General features: G+C 38.3%; 1 protein-coding gene across 1 annotated transcript in view; it reads right to left on the bottom strand.

Moving 5' to 3' along the window:
- Nucleotides 1-1,477: 1,477 nt before the first annotated feature.
- The window catches only part of PTGFR (prostaglandin F receptor), a gene marked incomplete at both ends in the record, with an annotated part of 53,141 nt that continues 29,905 nt past the window's right edge, over nt 1,478-24,713 (bottom strand). Inside the window, one exon of the mRNA XM_082615560.1 lies at nt 1,478-1,768. Within this exon, the coding sequence (XP_082471686.1) occupies nt 1,478-1,768 (291 nt within the window). The remainder of the gene's footprint in view (nt 1,769-24,713) is intronic.

Raw genomic sequence — 24,713 nt, 5'->3', positions numbered from 1 at the left:
TACCAACATTGACCAAAGTTAACAATAACTTCCAATGTAAATTACCAGTCAAAGGCAAAAATTTGTGAAAATAATAATTTAAGTCTAATTGAACTGCACAGATTTCCTAGAGAATCTAAAATCAGTCTCACGGGGAAGATTAATTTTAAAACAGACCCCAGTTAATGAAGGGACTCTTTTTACAGAAATGCATTTCCCTATTATAAAGCAGAACTAGCTACTCTATGCTGTGATAGACCCACTACATTTTGAATGATTACTAAAATTCTTTGGGTTAAGTTATACAAACAAGCAAAAATAAAGTTTAAAATATCACTGAGAAATTTGGGGAAAGATTCCAACCCTTGATCTCTTGGTTAGCCATTATAAGGGTCTCAAAATGCCTGCTAATTGCCAACCCTCTCCTTGGCACTGGTAGCACAGGCTTTAGAAGATGCCACATTACAGATTTAAGGAGCCCTCTGAAGTTCTTTGTGTGTGTGAGAGAGTGTGTGTGTGTGTATGTGTGTGTGTGTAAGTGGAAAGAGCCACGCTAGCTGCAGGTGGTCTTTGAATATTATTCTCTAGAGGTTGTGTTTCTTTTGTTCCCTGACATAGAAATGACACTGTGTCAATGACTCTAAAGGTAAAGTGCATTTGCCAATGTTCTTTGCACCTATCACTTGGGGTTTAAGTTCTGTTTTGCATTATCTATGGCAGAGCTTCTTAGGAACTGCTATAATGCATGTCACCTATACACGTGCTCACAGAGCCTTTGTTTCTCTAAAAATTATTGGCTATACACTAGAATTTTCAGAGGAAATGGTGATTACTTGAAAACTATGACTTAACAAGAATATCTTCAAACACTTGACCTCCATAATAATAAATGCAAGCAGTCATATCTGTCAAATATGACAAGGATAGGCTCATTCTAAACAGGCTCACAAGATCAGGCAAACTGACAGCCACACCTCACGTACGTGGAAGTCATTATAAAAAGCCACAACGAATCCACTGTGACATGACAACACACTAATTGAGGCTACATAATCTGGGGTAAAACAGACCAGATCAAAAGAGGGTGCTCCGCTTCACTGTGCTTAGTCTATAAGGAACTGCTATAGAGCAGTGACACCCCCAAATAGCCATTTCACTGTACAGGTAGTAGGCCAAGTAAATGCTACAGGCTTCAAGAGAGTCACTTGTTCCAAAAGCATCAATAACACAGATAAGCCCCAAATTGTTTTCAACTTGACTCCTGTGGCATTATTTCATCACGTTTACCTCCAGTTGACAAAAACATGTGAAAATGCACAATTATACAGTTAATTTAACAAATTTCAAAAGCCAAATCTGACAAAAGTGCCCCCCCAAACTATCTGGCTGAGGGTTGATTTTTCCAGTTAGGCTTTCTATATTTATACATTAACTGAAATATTGCCAAAACTTTCCTTAATTTGGTCCTAGACCTACACTTATTTACCATCGTACTGAACTAGGTGCTTGTTTGCTGAGTTACTTTCTCTGTAACTGGTGACTCAGAAATAGCAGCAACCTTTAAGGAATTTTTAATGGAGCTAAGCTCCCAAACATGTAAGCTGATGATATGTACTCCACAACAGCGTCTAGTAAATGTGTAGAGACTCTTAAGGACAGCCTTCCGAAGAAGAATATACACCCAGGGATCTAAGATTTGATTCCATGTTGCCATTCGAAGAGTAAAAAGGGTTCTTTCACAGGCACCCATAAAATCTTGCCTATTCATTCCAATGCTGGCCATTGTCACCTGCAAAACAAAATACGGAAATCAGCTGAGAGACATTTTCTCAGTCCTATAGTTTTGTTTTTTAACATCTTTATTGGAGTATAATTGCTTCACATTGTTGTGTTATTTTCTGCTATATAACAGTGACTCAGCTATACATATACATATATTCCCATATCCCCTCCCTCTTGCATCTCCCTCCCACTCTCCCTATCCCACCCCTCTAGGTGGTCACAAAGCTCAGTCCTATAGTTTTTTAACTGAACAAACTGCTTTATGCTATTCATTTCACTTTCCACAAAGTGATGTTATTTTGCAAAATACTGAGAAAAAGAAATGAACAGTCACAGAAACATTGATGTAGACATCTGAATCCTTTGAATTTAAATTGACATCAGAACTACAAAAATGTTAACTTATCTGGCAAGTCAAATGTGCACAAATAGGTATGTGCACATATACCCAAGAGAGGACAAACACTGATCCTAGTAACAGACCTTTTCTTACTTCTGGGAAGAGAAAATTCAAAACCAACACACATTTGTAAATTTCAATGAAAAAAACTAAAGTTTATTTATGCAAATAAAGTATAGATAAGCTAAAGTTTGGATAAACTATAGAGTTTTAAAATTTTTATTTAGAGCATCTGATACTAATTTGCACATGGTATGTTATATTGTTCTGGAATGTTACTTTTAGAATTTTCTGCTTGGTAACTACAATGATACCAATGTTTTCTCTTTCATATTCCCTTTCCTTCATCTCTTACCCTAACCTTAACTTGGCTAAAATATTCCAAAATGCAATGGGATTTCCTAAGGGCTTTGAGGAAATGGGTTCCCCTCTTCATTACCATTGAGACTTAACAATAACAATGTAGATTTTGGTCTCATGTGTCCATTTCCTGACCACTCATGATGCTAAAGAGATCATTTTGTAGAATAAGTTCCATAAATGGTCCCAGCTATAGGTTAGAACAAGTCTAATCACTGAGCCCAGCTTTAACTTCTAAATGAACAACTGCAGAGCAAACAAGATATCTTTGAAAACACCTAGGATATAAAAACAAATAACAAATAAATGAACAAAAGCTAAAACTGAAAACTTAAGGGAGACAGATTATTATGCCACCAGGATTAAGAGAAGATGTAAAAGCCTAAAACCCAAATGAAAAGAAAATCAAGTCTTCTTGGTCTTCTTGATGGATCATTATCAAGAAGAAATATCTTAATTTGGCCTGGTGATACTAATGGTTGAAGGAAAAATGTCCCTTACCAAAACCTTCATTATCTACACAACAAAGTAGAAACTCCTTAATTGCCTTTTTGATGATGCATCTGAAATCCTCCTCTAAACCTCATCTCTCCTGCCAACACCCTCTGCTCCAACCACTGTAAAGGCCTCATCTGTCCCAAATGCACCATTCCCTTCTGAACTTTGGCTTGTGTAAGTCTCTTCATTTTGAACTTCTACTCCCCCTTTCTCTGCCTGACAAACTCCTACGCATCCTTCAAACCCCATGTCAAAATGGGCTCACCTCCATGAAACTTTCTCTGGCTTCACCGAGATGAATTAGCAAGCTGTGCTGCCCCAGCACCCTGTCTATACCCAATTGTATCACTTGCCACACTGTCTGATAATTATGTATTATCCTGTATATCTATGATCATCTCTTCTTTGTATTTTTATTTCTAATATCTGGTTCAAAGCTGATACCTAAGATGTTCTTAGTAAGTGCTGAAATGAATAAAATTGTATTAGTTTTATTCATTGAGGCTATTTCTAGAAGCACAGCAACTAGTCATCAGAGAAACATCTGCTCATCCATCACAGAGGTCTAATATTTTGAGGCTTAGAATGCTTCTAAAAGTTTTAACACAACACCATCCACTAGTAAAGGATTCCAAGCTGGTTTGTTGCCACTAAAAGGAACAAGATCTTGCAGTCCACACAGATCCTTTGGGAAATGGTTCTTTCCTTTATGGGTCCTTTTGTAGGGGAAAAATGTATCAAAGTGCAGGCTTCATGATTCTCTAGCTAAATAAGGCCGGCCAAGTTTCAACACAGAGAAAATTAGTCCCCATACAATAGTACCTGGGTCAGGTTCAGAGTCCTGTATCCCTGCTCTCCAAGTTAGCCAGCAGGATTGAAGAAATAAGCCTATATGAGCCCTGTTCCTCTCAGAAGAAAGCAGAGCCAAGCCCCAGTTGGCTATCGGATTGAGATATTGGGTTGGCCAAAAGTTCATTCAGGTTCTCCATAACATCTTACAAGAAAACCTGAACAAACTTTTTGGCCAACCCAATAATTTCACTTCATGTTTTTTCTTTATTCATCAAATATGTGTTGATTACCTGCTATGTGCCAGGAAATGTGCTAGGCACTGAGGACACAGTGGCAAACAAAGCAGACATTCCCTGCCCTTATGGAACTTAAAATCTATTTGCTGAGTTTTGGGAGGGTTTTTTTGGTTCAAGAATGAAGGAATCAATCTTTCTCTTGCTTCATGAATATTAAATGAATGTGTTTCCTATTAATGACTAGGTGTGTTCCTGGAGATCTCAGAACACAGCCAAGACATGGCTCTGTGTAGTCGGGAAAAAAGATGCTTGGTGCAATTGCATGGAACAGCTGGGCCTAGTTTAGAAACAACCTGAAACTAACACAACATTGTTAATCAACTATACTCCAATATAAAATAAAATTTTTTTTAAAATGCCTGAATTACATGACACACACTTCTCTGACTTGACTCTTCTCCCTCCCTGCAAGCAGCAGTGTGGTCACCAGCCGTGAAAAGTCATTGAGTCCTCTGCTGAGGGCAGCCAGTACTCAGGCTTCTCTCCAGAACACCAGAGCAGTGGCCAGGCATTCCCTCTCTCTCCCTCCCTTGACCCCCAGCCCCAACCTGGAAGAGAGGTTGCTTTAGGGCCTAGCTTGGGAGAAGCACCAACCACTTACCCACCAGTAAAGATGTGGGTGGAGTGTTCATGTTAAAGAAAGATCATAGTATATTGTTGACAATAGTATATTATTGAAAATTCAGGACAACCAACTATGCAACAAAGGATAAATTATGGTAATTTCATGTAATGGGAAAAAAATGAAAGCACTGATGTTTGTAAGATTCAGTTTGTAAGATTCAGTCTTAATTTTTTTTAAAGCAAGTTACCAAACTTCACTGTACGGCACATGCGGCATCTTAGTTCCCCAACCAGGGATCGAACCCATGCCCCCTGCAGTGGAAGCAGAGTCTTAACCACTCGACCGTCAGGGAAGTCCCGCAAGTTACCAAACTGTATTCACTGTATGATCCCAATTTTGAAAAAAAAACAAAACAAAACATAATTTTGTGCATGCATAGAAAAAAAAACCTGGGGTGTAGTTCAATGTTTTCCTTTGTTAACTCCAGATAGTAGAACTACAGAGGATTTTGATTTTCTCCTTTGGTTTGTCTCTAATTTACTAATTTGTTGGATAGATTGTGCATTGCTTTTGTAATCTGTATCTTTTTTTCCCATGTAATTTGTTGAAATATACAAGCATACCTTGTTTTATTGCTCTTAGCTTTATTGTGCTTTGCAGATACTGCATTTTTTTCTTACAAATTAAAGGTTTGTGGTAACCTTGTGTTGTCAGGTGATGGTCAGCATTTTTTTTTCGCAATAAAGTATTTTTAATTAAGGTATGTACATTGTTTTGTTAGACATAATGCTATTGCTCAGTTAATAGCCTACCGTATAGTGTAAATATAATTTTGTATGCCTTGGGAAACCATAATTTCATGACTCATTGCGATATTCAGTTTATTGCAGTGATCTGGAACCGAACCCACAATATCTCCAAGGTAAGCTTGTACTATGGTACTAAAGAATCAGAGCTATTATTAATCATTTATGAATGTCTATGTGTATGTGAGAGAGGTGCTGCAGAATTGCTGGGGAATTTCAGCCCTTATAAGCCTGGTAGAAGGTTGGGAGTTGGGGTAAGAACAGGAATGTCTACCATTTTCCCTAGGCTCCATCAACATCCACCTCACAAGCCCTGAAAGCATTCTTCTTCAGCCAGCCCACGGGAACTTGGATTCCAGAGAGCCGTGCACAGATTCTCATCACACACGCAGCCTTTCATCTAGGTTCTAAGAACTACCCGACACGTAACTATTGTGTGTTATTTTCTAAAATATCTTCCATTGGACCTTGGCAGGTTACAGTTGGTCATCTTTGTTTATGATTAGAATTCTAACTGAGAAGTGGAAAGGCCAAATGTTTGGATACTCTATGAAAACATAAGTGAATTAACCTGATACTTCTCAAGACACTCAACATTAAGACAATAGAGAAATAATGGAGTCAAAGATGTGTATGGGCCAGAGTGTTTATGTTCATTGCTAGCTTCAAAGAGCATAACAGACAGATGTTACAATACAATCTCCATTTATTTGGGCTCCATAGTACAATTATATCAACTGTTAAGGTCACCAAATTAATGAATCTACCAGGCTACTTTACTCACAGATAATAGAGCTCATGGTCACTAAAGTTTTGTCCTGGAAGTTACTCCATCATCCTCTACCCTAAGTCTGTATATTTGTTGACTGGTATCAGCACTCCAGTAGCTGTTCACAATTAAAAGCAATGGTAAATTCAAGAATTATAATTCTGTTCCTTTGAGTAATCACAAAAGTAAATCAAGCCAGCAGTGAGTAGTTTGAGTGTCTACTACGTCCAGGCCTTGTGGTAGATGCTAGTGATGCAAAGAACAATATTTAGAGAAATCCCAACATATGATATATTTTGCTTTGTCTAGTTTTTACTTCTGTCTCTGCCACTAAAATATCATCTTTAAGGCATGTATTTTTATCTGGTCCTCTGCTGTATCCCCAGCACCTGGCATAGAGTAGGGTAGGCCAATATTTGTTGAATGAATTAAATGAATGAAGTCCCTATGATGAGAGACTGACAAGAAAGCAAACAGTTATAATTTGTAAGTAATATAATAAAGACATATAAAAGATACCACAGGCAGAGCTATTTGCTGGTACCTGATCACAGATGCAGTAATTAAAATAATGAGTTTCTGCAATTTTTCTAGTACATCAAAACTTCATTTACTCACACTTTACTAATTTTGAATTTTGTTTCTGCTAAAGTTTGTATTTCTCCTTGGCACCATTTTTTAAGGAAATTTAAATGAATACATAATAAAAACATTTCTGGTAGAATGTCCAACTTCTTTAGATATGAGGCCATTTTCTATCATTTTATTAACATCTATTTTCATATAAACAGTGTCTATGACAACTATACATTGTTCTCATCTAGTCACTAAAGCAGGTATTTTCACACATAGATTTCTTTTCTTTCTTTCTTTCTTTTTTTTTTTTTTGCTGTACGCGGGCCTCTCACAGCTGTGGCCTCTCCTGTTGCAGAGCACAGGCTCCGGACGCGCAGGCTCAGGGGCCATGGCTCACGGGCCCAGCCGCTCCGCGGAATGTGGGATCTTCCCGGACCGGGGCACAAACCTGCGTCCCCCGCATCGGCAGGCAGACTCTCAACCACTGAGCCACGAGGGAAGCCCCTCACACATAGCTTTCTTATTCCAAGCAGACCATTCCTTTCCTCCTTTCTGTCCTCATAAAAGACTTAGTTCAGGGACACTTTCTTTGGGGACTGAAAGCATACACAGAAGTACAGTTCACTGATTTGCAAGTTATTGTCCCTTATAGCATGGTCATCCAGAGACTGATCTTTAGGGTTGGCACTTGAATAACCACAGAGATGGGGGCTAATTGTGATTATGTGATTACAACCCAGTCTTACCCGATGATGACAATGGTCCATCTGGAAGTTTACCAAGGAACCATTTCATTACATCTCCAAGTTTGAGAAGTTCAATCTATGTGATAATTTGGATAACTAGTGAATAAAGAACCAGGTATAGATGAATGATTTTTAAATGTCACAGCACCTATGATTATTGCAAATTAGAAATTTCATTTAATTTAATTTCATTTTCATTTAAATTGCCTTAATGGCAATTTTGGAAAAGGTACATTATATAAATCACTGAATCCATCTCAGTACAACAGGTAACTTTTAGAATTGAATATATGTGTGGTGATTTAACTCTAGCATTTATTCTTAAAATAGAATATTTTATCTCTGCAACAATGACTACAAGAACTTTGAGAAAAAAACTTACTCTAGTGTAACTCCCAAATAATAGATTTTTTTTAAAGTAACAAATTGAAATGTAGAGGCTCTAACAGGATATATCTTTCAACTATGAACTTTTCCCATACCTGAATTTTATAAATTTCTACATTGTTGAATATAGAATCATTTCCTATTTATTGAATACTCATTAAAATTAAGACAGTATTTGCACATGGTGAATGATTCAGAGATAAGTAAGACAGAAATATTATAGTGCAGGGAGAAATGGACAAAAACATGTGGTATTTCTTATACCACAACTCTAGAACAGCTGTGAAATGTTGTCTACCCCTAAAGTATACATCAGTGCTGCAAAATACAAACACACGTACAATAATATTTTTTTTTCTGTTTGATGTGTCGATAGAGGATTAACCAACGGTCCGATTGACAGCACATTTTTGTCTCTGCCTAAAGACATTGACAGTTACGAAGAAGTGAGAAAACAGGGCATGCTATATCAAGATAGCTCACCCTAGAATGGGACTGTCCTAAATCATAATATTTTGTATGCATCTTTGCTGCTTCATGCCGGCTGAGGAAATCAGGTTCAAAAGGAAGAGCAGGAAAAATTTTCAACTGAACAGTACATAGAGAAGAAAAAAATTATAATACTTGAAAAAACAAATATTAATCTTTCTAGAGAATGTTCATTTGTAGAATCCGTGTATTTTCATTTTCTATTCCAGTATCTTCCCCCAGGCCTGCACTTTTTTTGAGTCTGTTTAGAGGGAAAATTTATGCCAGAACTCCTAGGACTAATTGTCCACGTGGTTCCCTGCTGCTAGGCCTTACAAAAAAAAAAAAAAGTTGTATTTTTTTTCTGACACTTTTCAAAGGAATAAAATACAGTCATTTATCCTAGAATACAAAATATAACAAAAAATTTAAATAAATAAAATGTTTATACACACACACACACATATACATGTATATCACGTGTGATTTCTTTAAGGAAAAAAATATAGGAAATGTGAAATGAGTACAATCAAAAGATATGTTCTACAAACCAAATAGAGATTGTATTGAGCTACAATGAGAGAAACTTACTCATAAATGAATGAGAACAAACTATACCGTTAAAAGAACATCTTTATTACAACTGCAGACTCTATCATAGAACTGGACCACCATCAAAACACAGGCCAGGGCTTCCCTGGTGGCTCAGTGGTTGAGAGTCCACCTGCCGATGCAGGGGACGCGGGTTCGTGCCCCAGTCCAGGAGGATCCCACATGCCGTGGAGTGGCTAGGCCCGTGAGCCATGGCCGCTGAGCCTGCGCCTCCGGAGCCTGTGCTCCGCAACGGGAGAGGCCACAGCTGTGAGAGGCCCGCGTACCGCAAAAAAAAAAAATACATGAAACACAGGCCAGCATCAGGCCATAAGAACTGATCTTCCTGGCAGTTATGGGATCCTAAATCATGGGAAAGGCAGAAAGTCTCCTGTAAACCAGAGCAACATGCTATGCCACCTATGAGTGAGATACAGCCACAAATAATAACAACTAAAATTAGAACTGAGTACTGCCCTGTGCTAGGAAAGCTCTTTTTATGTATTAGGTCAAATAAACCTCACAATGACCATATGACATATGTACTATTGTTATCTACACTTTACAGATAAGGGAACTATGGTTCAATAAGATAAAAGACCAGTCCATGTTAAGTGTCAGGGCCTGAATGAAAGTATGTCCAGGGCCTGTCCTTCTAATTACTACACCAGACTGCCTAAGGGCCCTGCAATTTACTTGCTCAATATTCTTACCAAACTTCACTCTGGAGAGTAATCAAAGCTTCCTAGGGAGTGGGAGACACTGAGAGAGACACTTGCCTGAGGGAACAGAGATCTCACCGCAACCAGACCTGGAGAAGGCGGCCCCTGGAATCTGCTGCTCCAGCTGACCTCTCCGTCCACCCTGAGGCAGTGGTGGGGATGGAAGAAGAAAGCGGGGCAGGATTGAAGCCCTGTTCCAGTTGTAAAAATACCTGAAGAAGCCCTTCTCTTTTTCCCTTCAGATTAACAGATATATCCAACTTGCCCCTATGAGAGGCCAAGAATAAGGCAGAGGCCATACAACAAGGTTTAGGATTGATGTCTCTCAGTCAGAGGGGTCCGAGGTACTATGCTAAAGTTTCTCGGCCCAAATCTAGTCATGAGCTACAGTAAATGATTATGTGTTTTTGTGATCACTACCTCTAAGGCCTACGTTCATGTTTCAAAGAAAGCAAAAATATAATTTAACTGATCCTGAGAGAAGGGAAAACAAAATGTGCTTCATTTATTATGTACACATGTACCTGTCTACATCACTTCACCTGAGAAGACAGAATCACAAAATCTTAGTGAACACAGGAAAGTTTCCTTTATCTAGTCCAGTCTTCTTCACAAAGCACAAATTCCTTGCAAGTGTCCTTAAGTAACTAGTGGGAAAGACTCAGCACTACTCATGAAAGAATCTCTGCCATTTTAGGGCTTCCCTGGTGGCACAGTGGTTGAGAGTCCGCCTGCCGATGCAGGGGACACGGGTTCGTGCCCCGGTCCAGGAAGATCCTGCATGCTGCAGAGCGATAGGCCCGTGAGCCATGGCTGCTGAGCCTGCGCGTCCGGAGCCTGTGCTCCACAACGGGAGAGGCCACAACAGTGAGAGGCCCGCGTACCACACACACACAAAAAGTCTCTGCCATTTTAACTGTGTGAGTTGTTGAACATTCTCTATTATCACAAGCTAAAATTTACTCTATGTATCTTAATGTTTCCTCTCCGGAGCATCATAGAATAAGTGCACTTGTTTAATGTCAGCCTTTCACATACTTTAAAGATAGCGCTGGTCTTATATTTTCTTCATTTCTTCAACTGCTCCCCATACAACACAGTTTGCAAACTCCTGGCTGTCTATTTCTTATACCCTAGTTTCATTCTTCCTTTTAAAAATTGCGCTGGTCAGAAATAAAATTACTGGACCATTACAGTAATTACAAAGCTCAACGGAACAATCATTTCCTGTGATCTGGACAGACTACCTACCTGTGCTTCCAGGAGTATGTCAGCTAGTTTCTCCTTGGCATGCAGCCTATGAATGGATCCTAACTCCTAGCACATTATAGAAAATAAGCTTCTTACTTATTAATTGTACTGTTAGTGAATATGTAGAGTAAGATAACCTTCACTTTTCCCTGCTTGTTTCCAAATTATTCACACTTAGATGTATGAATGTATAAATATACATCAACATATTCATACATCTAAATATATGCAGAGTTAGAGTCACAGATTTATGACTCTGTCTAGATTTACTTCATGGTATAAACATCCAGTTCCAGAGCCTCATATGTCAAACCTGAGGCAGCACCAATGCATACGCTCTTTGATCCACTTTGATGATGTCCCTCAAACCCACATCCTGCTCCCTCTTCAGTGTCCTATCACTTAAAAACCAGAACATTATATTACAGGCTCCTAACTGGTCTTCCAGACTCAACTTTTTTACTTATTCATTTATCTTATTTCAATTTCTTTATTCTTTTATCAAATATTTCATAAATGCCAAAAACATGTCATTTTCCTATCTTTCCCTCACTGGGAATGACCTATCCTTCTATCCTTCCTACCCCATCTTCTCCAGGAAGCCTTCCCTAAGCTCTCTATAGCTTGGTAATCTCTCATTCTAAATGCATTCACATCATGCTTGACACCACTTCATGAGCATTGACAGACATAGTATCAGTGCAATATGAAAAATATAATGAGATAAGGTCAGTATATGTATAATAGTCCTTCAATTATATTTTAAGTGCCTTGAGGGTAGGAATTATGTTTTTCACTTTCTCAAATCCTTCTCCTCCACCTTACATAGGACAATAGGGAAAAGACTCCCACAGCTTAGGTGAGAAAGACAAGAAGAAACAGGCAATTTCAAGAACAGAAGTTCAGAGATTTAAGCAGAAAGCAGGCCTGACAACCCCAGATCCAAGTCAAGCATTCAAAGTGAAAAACAACAGACATAAAAGAAAGCTTATGTGGACATGTGTTTCAAGGAATGCCTCAGATATATGAGACCATTAAATTTTAGTCTGCCCAAAAGTGCTTATTTACTTAAAGGGACCTGGTTAGTTACACTGAGTTTTAAATATTTAATTTTTTTAAGCTTAGAAATCAAACATCTCCCCAGAAATCTTTCCTGTCCTTAGGGAAGGGTCATAGTCTCTGGTCAAAACTGAGAATGATATGGGAGGGTGAAGAGGAGAGATACAGATGCAGAGATTTCCACTGGCCAGATCCCAGAAGGACTTGGGAGCTTGGAAATGGGAGGCAGGGGGAATGGGTGCATTCAAAGTGCTACAACAGAAACTTCTCTGCCTTAGAGGTTAAAAATCTTGTGCCGATTATCACACTAAGTGAGGTAAGTCAGACAGAGAAAGACAAATATCATATGATAGCACTTATATGTATCTAAAAAGATGATACAAAAGAACTTATTTACAAAACAGAAATAGAATCACAGACATAGAAAACAAACTTATAGTTATTAAAGGGGAAAGGGGGAGAGGGATAAATAGGGAATTTAGGATTAACAGATACACACTACTATACATAAAATAGATAAACAACAAGGACCTACTGCATAGCACAAGGAGCTATATTCAATATCTTGTAATAACCTATAATAGAAAAGAATCTGAAAAAAATATATATATAAGAGTATATAACTGAATCACTTTGCTGTACACCTGAAGTATTGTAAATCGACTATACTTCAATTTAAATCAATAGACACCAAAAATACAAACAAAAAAGAAACATTGTATATCTATACAAGAAAGTACTGTAAGAAAAAAAAAAAAAGATGTGAGACACTCGATATATTCTAATAGGGCTGTCTCCATGGCACATTGTTGAGGGTAAAAAAGCAAGGTGCAGGCAAGCATATATTACATTTTGTATGAAGGGGAAAATAATTTATACATATATTTATGTTTACCTGCATATTCATAAAATGTCTTTGGAAGAATAAGTAAGAAACTAATATCAGTGGTTGCCTATCAGGGATTGGACAAGAGTGAGAGAGACATACCATTTTAAAGTTTTTGAATTTGAACCAAATCAAAACATAATGCAAACAGTAATTCCAAAGGAGACAAAACAAATAAAACTGAAAAAGTCAAAATTAAAAACTTTTTTGAAGCCCTGATAAAATAATTTTACCTTCTTTCAGATAAATTGTATAATCTTTAAAAATCGTGAATCACTGTATTGTACACCTGTAACTTACATAATATTGTACATCAACTATAACTCAAAGAAAAGATTTCAAAAATTGCCTAAAAAATTATCTCATTCTTTGAACAAGAATGTAATGTGTACTACCATTTAAAAAAAAGAGAGAGAGAGAGAGAGAGCTTGTGCCATTCCCGCACTTTCTACATAATAAGTTGTTAGAGTCAACCACTGTTAAATCAAACTCACTGGTAATCAGTTTGATTTAATTTTAGAGAAGCCACCTACTGCTGGCCATTGGATATTCCATTCAGTGTCTTGACACCCCCAGTCACAAGAGTGGTACGGGAAGACTAGGCCCACCTAAGGTGGCTTGGGCATAGTAGGAATAATGGAATTCCTTTACCCCAATCTATCTTCAATGGAGGGTAGAAAGGGAAAGGAAAAGTCATGTTGGCACTAGATATATATTAACAAAACTCCCAACAGTAGTTACTATTTTTCTGATACTGCAGCTAAGAAAACTAAATCACAAAGACATTAACTTGCCCAAGTTTGCACTGCCGGTAAATTGCAAAGGCAGGATTTAAATCCAAGTCTATCTGGCTTCAAAGCCTGTGATCCTTACCATTCCCAGTAATGAGACCAGTAAGTGCTATGTTACATTCATGAACAAGAAGATAAAAAGAGGGGCTTCCCTGGTGGTGCAGTGGTTGAGAGTCCGCCTGCCGATGTGGGGGACACGGGTTCGTGCCCCGGTCCAGGAAGATCCCACATGCCGCAGAGCGGCTGGGCCCGTGAGCCATGGCTGCTGAGCCTGTGCGTCCAGAGCCTGTGCTCCACAATGGGAGAGGCCACAGCAGTGAGAGACCCGTGTACCGCAAAAAAAAAAAAAAAAGATAAAAAGAAAATAACAATTAACATTTAGTGAGTAGTCACTATGTTCCAGGCACTGTTTTAACACTTTATACCTAATATTATTTTTAAACCTATTAACTCTTTGAGGAAAGCAGTATTATCCCTATATTAAGATGAAGGAACTGAAGCACTGAGAAGTGAGGCAATTTGCCCCAGGTCACCCAACTAAAATGTGGTGGAGTCAGGATTTGAGGAGTGGGATATGGTGAATAAGGATTCATGTACTAGTCTCCCTGGCATTGGTAGGTCTCATTTTTAAATCTCTAGGTTTCTATTTCTGTCTGCCTATGTCTAGTTGTCTTTCTATCTGATTCTAGCACTCTCTCACCTGGTATTTCTATTAATATACTTTCACTAGAAACTTTTATTTAAATCGGGAACATATGCTTATAAATGTATTGCTCCAAATCTCTTGTGCCATAACAACAGATGCAACTGACAGGTAAGTCATATGAGTTGGGTACCCACTGAGACTAAGAAGGATGGTTGTCAAAAAGCTGCAAGGGCAGAGGAGAGCTATTTATCCAGAAGGGAAAGGTATTTTTTTTTAATATTAACTAATAGATGTAAAGTGATAGAATAGACAAAGCTCAGCGTCAGTTTTTTTTCTTCTTCTTCTTCTTATCTACCCCATGATAAATGGCATGATTATCATTTTATTAGTCTCTTTCCTCTCATCCTTTTGACTGGTCATCAAATACCCTTTTGGATCTTTTTTTTTAATTATTTTTTTAATCCACACTTCTAATTGTTATCCTTAGTCAATCATTTCTGTTCTTAAGCAACATTGAAAATAAAAAATCAATAGGAAAAACTTTTAGGTCTTAGAAAAAGAAAACGTGTATGAAAATATGTATGTTTCTTTATATATCCTACCTTGTTATAAAAGTGATTTGAGGCATTTTACTTTGAATTATGCTTTTAGCAGTATTGTAAACTCTGTTTTTTTCTAGCTATGATTATCTACCTTAAACCCATAGTTAGGCTAAAGAAATATTGGTTATGCTATAAACATTAGCAACGAGAGATGCATAAGATATTTTCATCTTAATCAAGAAATGTTTATCTAAAATGTCACGACTAAGATAATTATTAACAACTCACCTATGATTTAAAGAGAGAACAACTGGTTGGAAATCAATTGTAATATTGGAGGTGCACTGTTTGGGGAATAAAAGACTACTTTGTTTGACTGCTGGCAACACTGGGTTTTTTTAACGTCTTTATTGGGGTATAATTGCTTCACAATGGTGTGTTAGTTTCTGCTTTATAGCAAAGTGAATCAGCTATACATATACATATATCACCATATCTCCTCCCTCTTGCATCTCCCTCCCACCCTCCCTATCCCACCCCTCTAGGTGGTCACAGAGCACTGATATCTCACTGTGCTATGCGGCTGCTTCCCACTAGCTATCTATTTTACATTTGGTAGTATATATATATGTCCATGCCACTCTCTCACTTCGTCCCAGATTACCCTTCCCACTTCCCGTGTCCTCAAATCCATTCTGTACGTCTGTGTCTTTATTCCTGTCCTGCCCCTAGGTTCTTCAGACCTTTTTTTTTTTTTTTAGATTCCATATATATGTGTTAGCATACGGTATTTGTTTTTCTCTTTCTGACTTACTTCACTCTGCATGACAGACTCTAGGTCCATCCACTTCACTACAAATAACTCAATTTCGTTTCTTTTTATGGCTGGGTAATATTCCATTGTGTATATGTGCCACATCTTCTTTATCCATTCATCTGTCGATGGACACTTAGTGGCAACACTGTTTTAATAACAAAAGCAGACTGTAGCAGTAAGGTGTTTCAGGACGGATGTTAAGGTGTTTCAGTAAAACATCTGCCCTGAAACACATTATGTTTTTCCAAAGAGAAATTTCCTACAGGCAAAGTCGTTTTATTACTACAGAAGATCAGAAAGATTTTCTAAAGCCTTCTCTAGGTCTAGCACAATAATTTATTATGTAATGGGAATTTTTAATGAAATGAGTGTCCCTTTAAAGAGAAAAAACATCCACCATTTTTAAGAGAAAATCAGTCATTGAAAAAGGCAACCTAAGCCCACAGACCAAATGCAAAGGCTCTCAGCAACCTTATGGGTAAGTTTGTTACAAACTCTTTACAGATGAACAAATTGAGACACAGAACACATAATAGGTAGAGTCTGGGTCAGAATTATAACCAATGTCTATTTAAATCTAAAGCATAATATGAGTATAGTTCAAAATGAAATCAACATATACTTCTGGTCAGGAAAAAAAATCAGGCCTCACAGATTATCCAGTCAATTTAATTAAAAATAATTTCATTTCATGGCAGCACTTGCGTCAGTCTGGTTGTTTGGTCACCAAGATAAGACAACTCATTAATCATTGAGATTTCTTTTTTTACTTTCTGAACTTAATTCTCTGGAGTGATGTAGTTACACTTTTAATTTTTCTTTGGGGTATCTAAGTAGCAAACTGAAATTTATCTTCCTTCGTTGTAAATCAGTGTATACACTAGCATTCTCTAGACAACAGTCTACTGGCCTAAATCCAAACAAGTTCACTCCCATGTGATTTTCAACACTTAGCCATAAAGCTCTGTTCCAAATCTGTTTCCTCTATGAAACAATCTAGTGCAATCATTATACTCCACATGGTTCTTTCTCATCACACTTTGTTATGTATTACCCAATTTTCAACTGTTTCAGAAGCACATACCATGGATCCACTAAACAGTAAATTCTATCAAGAAAAAGACTTTGTCTTGTGGACTCCTTTATCCCAAGTGCCTTGTTCAATGTGTGGTACATAACAGGTGCTCAATAAATACCAAACAAAAGAATGAATGAGAAGAAATTTTATGGTCCATGGAGGCTACAAGCCATGACTCTTATTTTACATTGTGCTGGGCACATAGTGAGTGCCTAACTGTGAATTGGTATACAATCTTCTCAGTAATGCAGAAAACCATCCCAATTTGCTGCAATGGCCACATCATATCATAAATAAATGAATAGCCAACACTCATCAAGTTCATGATACTTTTATGCTCAACATCCAATAGAAGCAGAATTAATGGGTTGTAGGGTTTGGGGAAAGGGGATCTTTTTAAATTTATTATTTTATTTTATTTTATTTTATTTTATTTTAGGTAAGAGATTCAGTTATTTGAAGTGGTAAACTTAGACCTTAAAAGTTTGGCATAAGCCTGTCATTGATGTGTCTCTTTGACATGATTTTGGGAATGCAATTAAAATGACATTTTTGCATTCCATTGATATCACTTCCTTAAGACCTCAGAAAGGCTCTCATTTACTGGTGTATTAGCATCATCGTCATCATCATAAAAAATTACAATAAATTATTTTGTTAGTTTAAGATACAGTTAAGACTCAGAGGCCAGCAATCATTGTCTAAAAACTAAACCATTTTACGACAATATGAAAAATTACTGCATTTATACCATTTAAACCTTTAATCCCATAGCTTTTGTAAAAGTCATAAAAATTCAACTTTTAAATAAAACCAAAACTCTACAATGCAGTATATACAGTTATTAGGTTTAGTTGATGTTCTTTCTGAAATAAAGTACTGACTGGGGGACCTTCAAGATGGCAGAGGAGTAAGACGCGGAGATCACCTTCCTCCCCACAAATACATCAGAAATACTTCTACACGTGGAACAACTCCTACAGAACACGTACTGAACGCTAGCAGAAGACCTCAGACTTCCCAAAAGGCAAGAAACTCCCCCATGTACTTGGGTAGGTAGAGCAAAAGAAAAAAGAAAATACAGAGACAAAAGAATAGGGACTGGACCTGCACCTCTGGGAGGGAGCTGTGAAGCAGGAAAAGCTTCCACACACTAGGAAGCCCCTGCACTGGAAGAGAAGGGGCGGGGGGGCTAGGGGGAAGCTTCGGAGCGACTGAGGAGAGCACAGCAACGGGGGTGCAGAGGGCAAAGCGGAGAGGTTCCTGCACAGAGGATCAATGTCGACCAGCACTCACCAGCCCGAGAGGCTCGTCTGCTCAACCGCCAGGGTGGGTGGGGGCTGGGAGCTGAGGCTTGGACTTTAGAGGTCAGATCCCAGGGAGAGGACTGGGGTTGGCTGGGTGAACACAGCCTGAAGGGGGCTAGTGCATTACAGCTAGCTAGGAGGGTGTCCGGGGAAAGGTCTGGAGCTTCCGAAGAGACAAGAGACGACTTTTTCTTGCCTCTTTGTTTCCTGGTGTGCGAGGATAGGGGATTCAGTGCACCGCCTAAATGAGCTCCAGAGACAGGCGCGAGCCGTGGCTATCAGCGTGGACCCCAGAGACGGGCATGGGACGCTAAGGCTGCTGCTGCCGCCACCAAGAAGCCTGTGTGCAAGCACAGGTCACTCTCCACACCTCCCCTCCCGGGAACCTGTGCAGCCCGCCACTGCCAGGGTCCCGCGATCCAGGGACAACTTCCCCGGGAGAACACACGGCGCGCCTCAGGCTGGTGCAACGTCCCGCCAGCCTCTGCAGCCTCAGGCTAGCCCCGCATCCGTACCCCTCCTTCCCCCCGGCCTGAGTGAGCCAGAGCACCTGAATCAACTACTTTAACCCCGTCCTGTCCAAGCAAAGAACAGACGCCCTCGGGCAACCTACATGCAGAGGAGGGGGCTAATCCAAAACTGAAGCCCAGGAGTTGTGCAAACAAAGAAGAGAAAGGTAAGTCTCTCCCAGCAGCCTCAGGAGCAGCAGATTAAATCTCCACAATCAACTTGATGTACCCTGCATATCTGGAATACCTGAATAGACAAGGAAACATCCCAAAATTGAGACAGTGGACTTTGGGAGCAACGATATATATTTTTTCCTTTTTCTCTTTTTGTGAGTGTGTATGCATAGGTTTCTTTGTGTGATTTTGTCTGTATAGCTTCACTTTTACCATTTGTCCTAGGGTTGTGTCTGTCCTTTTTTATTATTTTTTTTAGTATAGTTTCTAGTGCTTGTTGTCATTGCTGGATTTGTTTTCTGATTTGTTTGCTCTCTTTTTTTATTATTTTTTATTTTTTTTAATTTTTAATAATTATTTTTTACTTCAATTATTTTTTCCTTCCTTCCTTTCTTCCTTCCTTCCTCCCTCCCTCCCTCCCTCCTTTCCTTCCTTCCTTTCTTTCTTCCTCTCTTTCTTTTTCTTTCTTTCTTTCTCCCTTTTTTTCTCAGCCTTGTGGCTGACAGGGTCTTGGTACTCCGACCAGGTGTCAGGCCTGAGCCTCTGAGGTGGGAGAGGCGAGTTCAGGACATTGGACCACCAGAGACATCCCGGCTCCACATAATATCAAATGGCAAAAGCTCTTCCAGGATCTCCATCTCAACACTAAGACCAAGCTCCACTCAACGACCAGCAAGCTCCAGTGCTGGACACCCTATGACGAACAACTAGGAAGAAAGGAACACAACCACACCCATCAGCAGAGAGGCTGCCTAAAATCATAATAAGGTCACAGACACCCCAAAACACACCACCAGACACGATCCTGCCCACCAGAAAGAAAAGATACAGCCTCATCCACCAGAACACAGGCACCAGTCCCTTCCACCAGGAAGCCTACACAACCCACTGAACCAACCTTAGCCACTGGGGACGGACACCAAAAAAAACAGGAACTACGAACCTGCAGCCTGTGAAAAGGAGATCCCAAACACAGTAAGTTAAGCAAAATGAGAAGACAGAGAAATATGCAGGAGATAAAGGAGCAAAGTAAAACCCACCAGATCAAACAAATGAAAGGTAATAGACAGTCTACCTGAAAACGAATTCAGAATAATGATAGTAAAGATGATCCAAAATCATGGAAATAGAATGGAGAAAACACGAGAAATGTTTAACAAGGACATAGAAGAACTAAACAGCAAACAAACAATGATGAACAACACAATAAATGAAATTAAAAATTCTCTAGAAGGAATCAATAACAGAATAACTGAGGCAGAAAAACGGATAAGAGACTTGGAAGATAAAATAGGGGAAATAATTACTGCAGAGCAGACTAAAGAAAAAAGAATGGAAGACAGTCTCAGAGAACTCTGGAGCAACATTAAACACACGAACATTCGAATTATAGAGGTCCCAGAAGAAGAAGAGAAAAAGAAAGGGACTGAGAAAATACTTGAAGGGATTATAGTTGAAAACTCCTCTAATATGGGAAAGGAAATAGTTAATCAAGTCCAGGAAGTGCAGAGAGCTCCATACAGGATAAATCCAAGAAAAAACATGCCAAGACACATAATAATTAAATTACAAGAAATTCAATACAAAGAAAAAGTATTAAAAGCAGCAAGGGAAACACAACAAATAACATACAAGGCAATCCCCATAAGGTTAACAGTTGACCTTTCAGCAGAAACTCTGCAAGCCAGAAGGGAGTGGCAGGAAATATTTAAAGTGATGAAAGGGAAAAACCTATAACCAAGATTACTCGACCCACCAAGGATCTCATTCAGATTCAATGGAGAAATTAAAACCTTTACAGAGAAGCAAAAGCTAAGAGAATTCAGCACCACCAAACCAGCTTTACAACAAATGCTAAAGGAACTTCTCTAGGCAGGAAACATAAGAGAGGGAAAGACCTATAATAACAAGCCCCAAACAATTAAGAAAATGGTAAGAGGAACATACATATCGATAATTACCTTAAATGTAAATGGATTAAATGCTCCAACCAAAAGACATAGATTGGTTGAATGGATACAAAAACAAGACCCATATATATGCTGTCTACAAGAGACCCACTTCAGACCTAGGGACACATACAGACTGAAAGTGAAGGGATGGAAAAAGATATTACATGCAAATGGAAATCAAAAGAATGCTGGAGTAACAATTCTCATATCAGACAAAATAGATTTTAAAACAATGACTATTACAAGAGAAAAAGAAGGACACTACAAAATGATCAAGGGATCAATACAAGAAGAACATATAACAACTTTAAATATTTATGCACCCAACATAGGAGCACCTCAATACATAAGGTAAATGTTAGCAGCCATAAAAGGGGAAATCGACAGTAACACAATCATAGTGGGGGAATTTAACACCCCACTTTCACCAATGGACAGATCATCCAAAATGAAAATAAATAAGGAAACAAAGCTTTAAGTGACACATTAAACAAGATGGACTTAATTGATATTTATAGGACATTCCATCTCAAAACAAAAGAATATACTTTCTTCTCAAGTGCTCGTAGAACATTCTCCAGGATAGATCATATCTTGGGTCACAAATCAAGCACTGGTAAAATTAAGAAAATTAAAATCATATCAAGTATCTTTTCCAACAATGCTATGAGACTACATATCAATTACAGGAAAAAAACTGTAAAAAATACAAACAAATGGAGGCTAAACTATACATTACTTACTAACCAAGAGATCACTGAAAAAATCAAAGAGGATTTCAAAAAATACCTAGAAAAAAATTACAATGAAAACACGATGACCCAAAACCTATGGGATGCAGCAAAAGCAGTTCTAAGAGGGAAGTTTAAAGCAAAACATACCTACCTCAAGAAAAAAGAAACATCTCAAATAAACAGCCTAAACTTACATATAAAGCAATTGGAGAAAGAAGAACAAAAAACCCCAAAGTTAGCAGAAGGGAAGAAATCATAAAGATCAGATCAGAAATAAATGAAAAAGAAATGAAGGAAACGATAGCAAAGATAAATAAAACTAAAAGCTGGTTCTTTGAGAAGATAAACAAAATTGATAAACCATTATCCAGACTCTTCAAGAAAAAAAGGGAGAAGACTCAAGTCAACAGAATTAGAAATGCAAAAGGAGAAGTAACAACTGACACTATAGAAATACAAAGGATTATGAGAGATTACTCCAAGCAACTATATGCCAATAAAACGGACAACCTGGAAGAAATGGACAAATTCTTAGAAATGCACGACCTTCTAAGACTGAACCAAGAAGAAATAGAAAGTATAAACAAACCAATCACAAGCACTGAAATTGAGAGTATGATTAAAAATCTCCCAACAAACGCAAGCCCACAGGCTACACTGGTGGCACAGTGGTTGAGAGTCCGCCTGCCGATGCAGGGGACACGGGTTCGTGCCCCGGTCCAGGAAGATCCCACATGCCATGGAGCGGCTGGGCCCATGAGCCATGGCTGCTGAGCCTGCACGTCCGGAAAAAAAAAAAAAAAAAAACCACAAGCCCAGGACCAGATGGCTTCACAGACGAATTCTGTCAAACATTTAGAGAAGAGCTAACACCTATCCTTCTCAAACTCATCCAAAATATAGAAGAGTGAGGAGCAGTCCCAAACTCATTCTACGAGGCCACCATCACCCTGACACAAAACCCAGACAAATATGTCACAAAGAAATAAAACTATAGGCCAATATCACTGATGAATATAGATGCAAAAATCCTCAACAAAATGCTAGCAAACAGAATCCAACAGCACATTAAAAGGATCATACACCATGATCAAGTGGGGTTTTTCCCAGGAATGTAAGGATTCTTCAATATACACAAATCAATCAATGAGATAAACCATATTAACAAATTGTAGGAGCAAAACCATATGATCATCTCAATAGATGCACAAAAAGCTTTTGACAAAATTCAACACCCATTTATGATAAAAATCTTCCAGAAAGTAGGCATAGAGGGAACTTACCTCAACATAATAAAGGCCATATATGACAAACCCACAGCCAACATCATTCTCAATGGTGAAAAACAGAAACCATTTCCACTAAGATCAAGAACAAGACAAGGTTGCCCACTCTCACCATTATTTTTCAACATAGTTTTGGAAGTTTTAGCCACAGCAATCAGAGAAGAATAATAAATAAAAAGAATCCAAATCGGAAAAGAAGAAGTAAAGCTGTCACTGTTTTCAGATAACATGATACTATACATAGAGAATCCTAAAGATGCTACCAGAAAACTAGTAGAGCTAATCAATGAATTTGGTAAAGTAGCAGGATACAAAATTAATGCACAGAAATCTCTGGCATTCCTACACTAATGATAAAAATTCTGAAAGAGAAATTAAGGAAACACTCCCATTGACCACTGCAACAAAAAGAATAAAATATCTAGGAATAAACCTACCCAAGGAGACAGAAGACCTGTATGCAGAAAACTATAAGACACTGATGAAAGAAATTAAAGATGACACAAACAGATGGAGAGATATATCATGCTCTTTGATTGGAGGAATCAACATTGTGAAAATGACTATATTACCCAAAGCAATGTACAGATTCAATGCAATCCCTGTCAAACTACCAATGACATTTTTCACAGACTGCAACAAAAAAAATTCACAATATGTATGGAAACACAAAAGACCCTGAATAGCTAAAGCAATCTTGAGAAAGAAACGCGGAGCTGGAGGAATCAGGCCCCTGTACTTGACTATACTACAAAGCTACAGTAATCAAGACAGTATGGTACTGGCACATAAACAGAAACATAGATCAATGGAACAGGGTAGATAACCCAGAGATAAACCCACACACATATGGTCACCTTATCTTTGATAAAGGAGGCAAGGATATACAGTGGAGAAAAGACAGCATCTTCAATAAGTGGTGCTGGGAAGACTGGACAGCTACATGTAAAAGAATGAAATTAGAACACTCCCTAAAACCATACACAAAAATAAACTCGAAACAGATTAAAGACCTAAATATAAGGCCAGACACTATCAAACTCTTAGAGGAAAACATAGGCAGAACACTCTATTACATAAATCACAGCAAGATCCTTTTTGACCCACCTCCTAGAGTAATGGAAATAAAAACAAAAATAAACAAAGGGGACCTAATGAAATGTAAAAGCTTTTGCACAGCAAAGGAAACTATAAATAAGACAAAAAGACAACCCTCAGAATGCGAGAAAATATTTGCAAATGAAGCAACTGACAAAGGATTAATCTCCAAAATTTACAAGTACCTCATGCAGCTCAATATCAAAAAAACAAACAACCCTAATCCAAAAATGGGCAGAGGACCTAAATAGACATTACTCCAAAGGAGATATACAGATTGCCAACAAATACATGAAAGAATGTTCAACATCACAAATCATTAGAGAAATGCGAATCAAAACTACAATGAGGTATCACCTCACACCAATCAGAATGGCCATCATCAAAAAATCTACCAACAATAAATTCTGGAAAAGATGTGGAGAAAAGGGAACCCTCTTGCGCTGTTGGTGGGTGTGTAAATTGATATAGCCACTATGGAGAACAGTATGGAAGTTCCCTAAAAAACTAAAAATAGGACTACCATATGACCCAGCAATCCCATTCCTGGGCATATACCCTGAGAAAACCATAACTCAAAAAGAGTCATGTACCACAATGTTCATTGCAGCTCTATTTACAATAGCCAGGACATGGAAGCAACCTAAGTGTCCATCGACAGATGAAAGGATAAAGATGTGGCACATGTATACAATGGAATAGTACTCAGCCATAAAAGAAACAAAATTGAGTTATTTGTAGTGAGGTGGATGGACCTAGAGTCTGTCATACAGAGTGAAGTAAGTCAGAAAGACAAAAATCAAATATTGTATGCTAACACATATATATGGAATCTAAGAAAAAATA

This window comes from Mesoplodon mirus (genome assembly GCF_964341445.2).
Source record: "Mesoplodon mirus genome assembly, chromosome: 3".
Taxonomy (NCBI): domain Eukaryota; kingdom Metazoa; phylum Chordata; class Mammalia; order Artiodactyla; family Ziphiidae; genus Mesoplodon; species Mesoplodon mirus.
The sequence above is the reverse complement of the archived record's forward strand: the minus strand, read 5'-3'. Positions and strand labels throughout refer to the sequence as shown.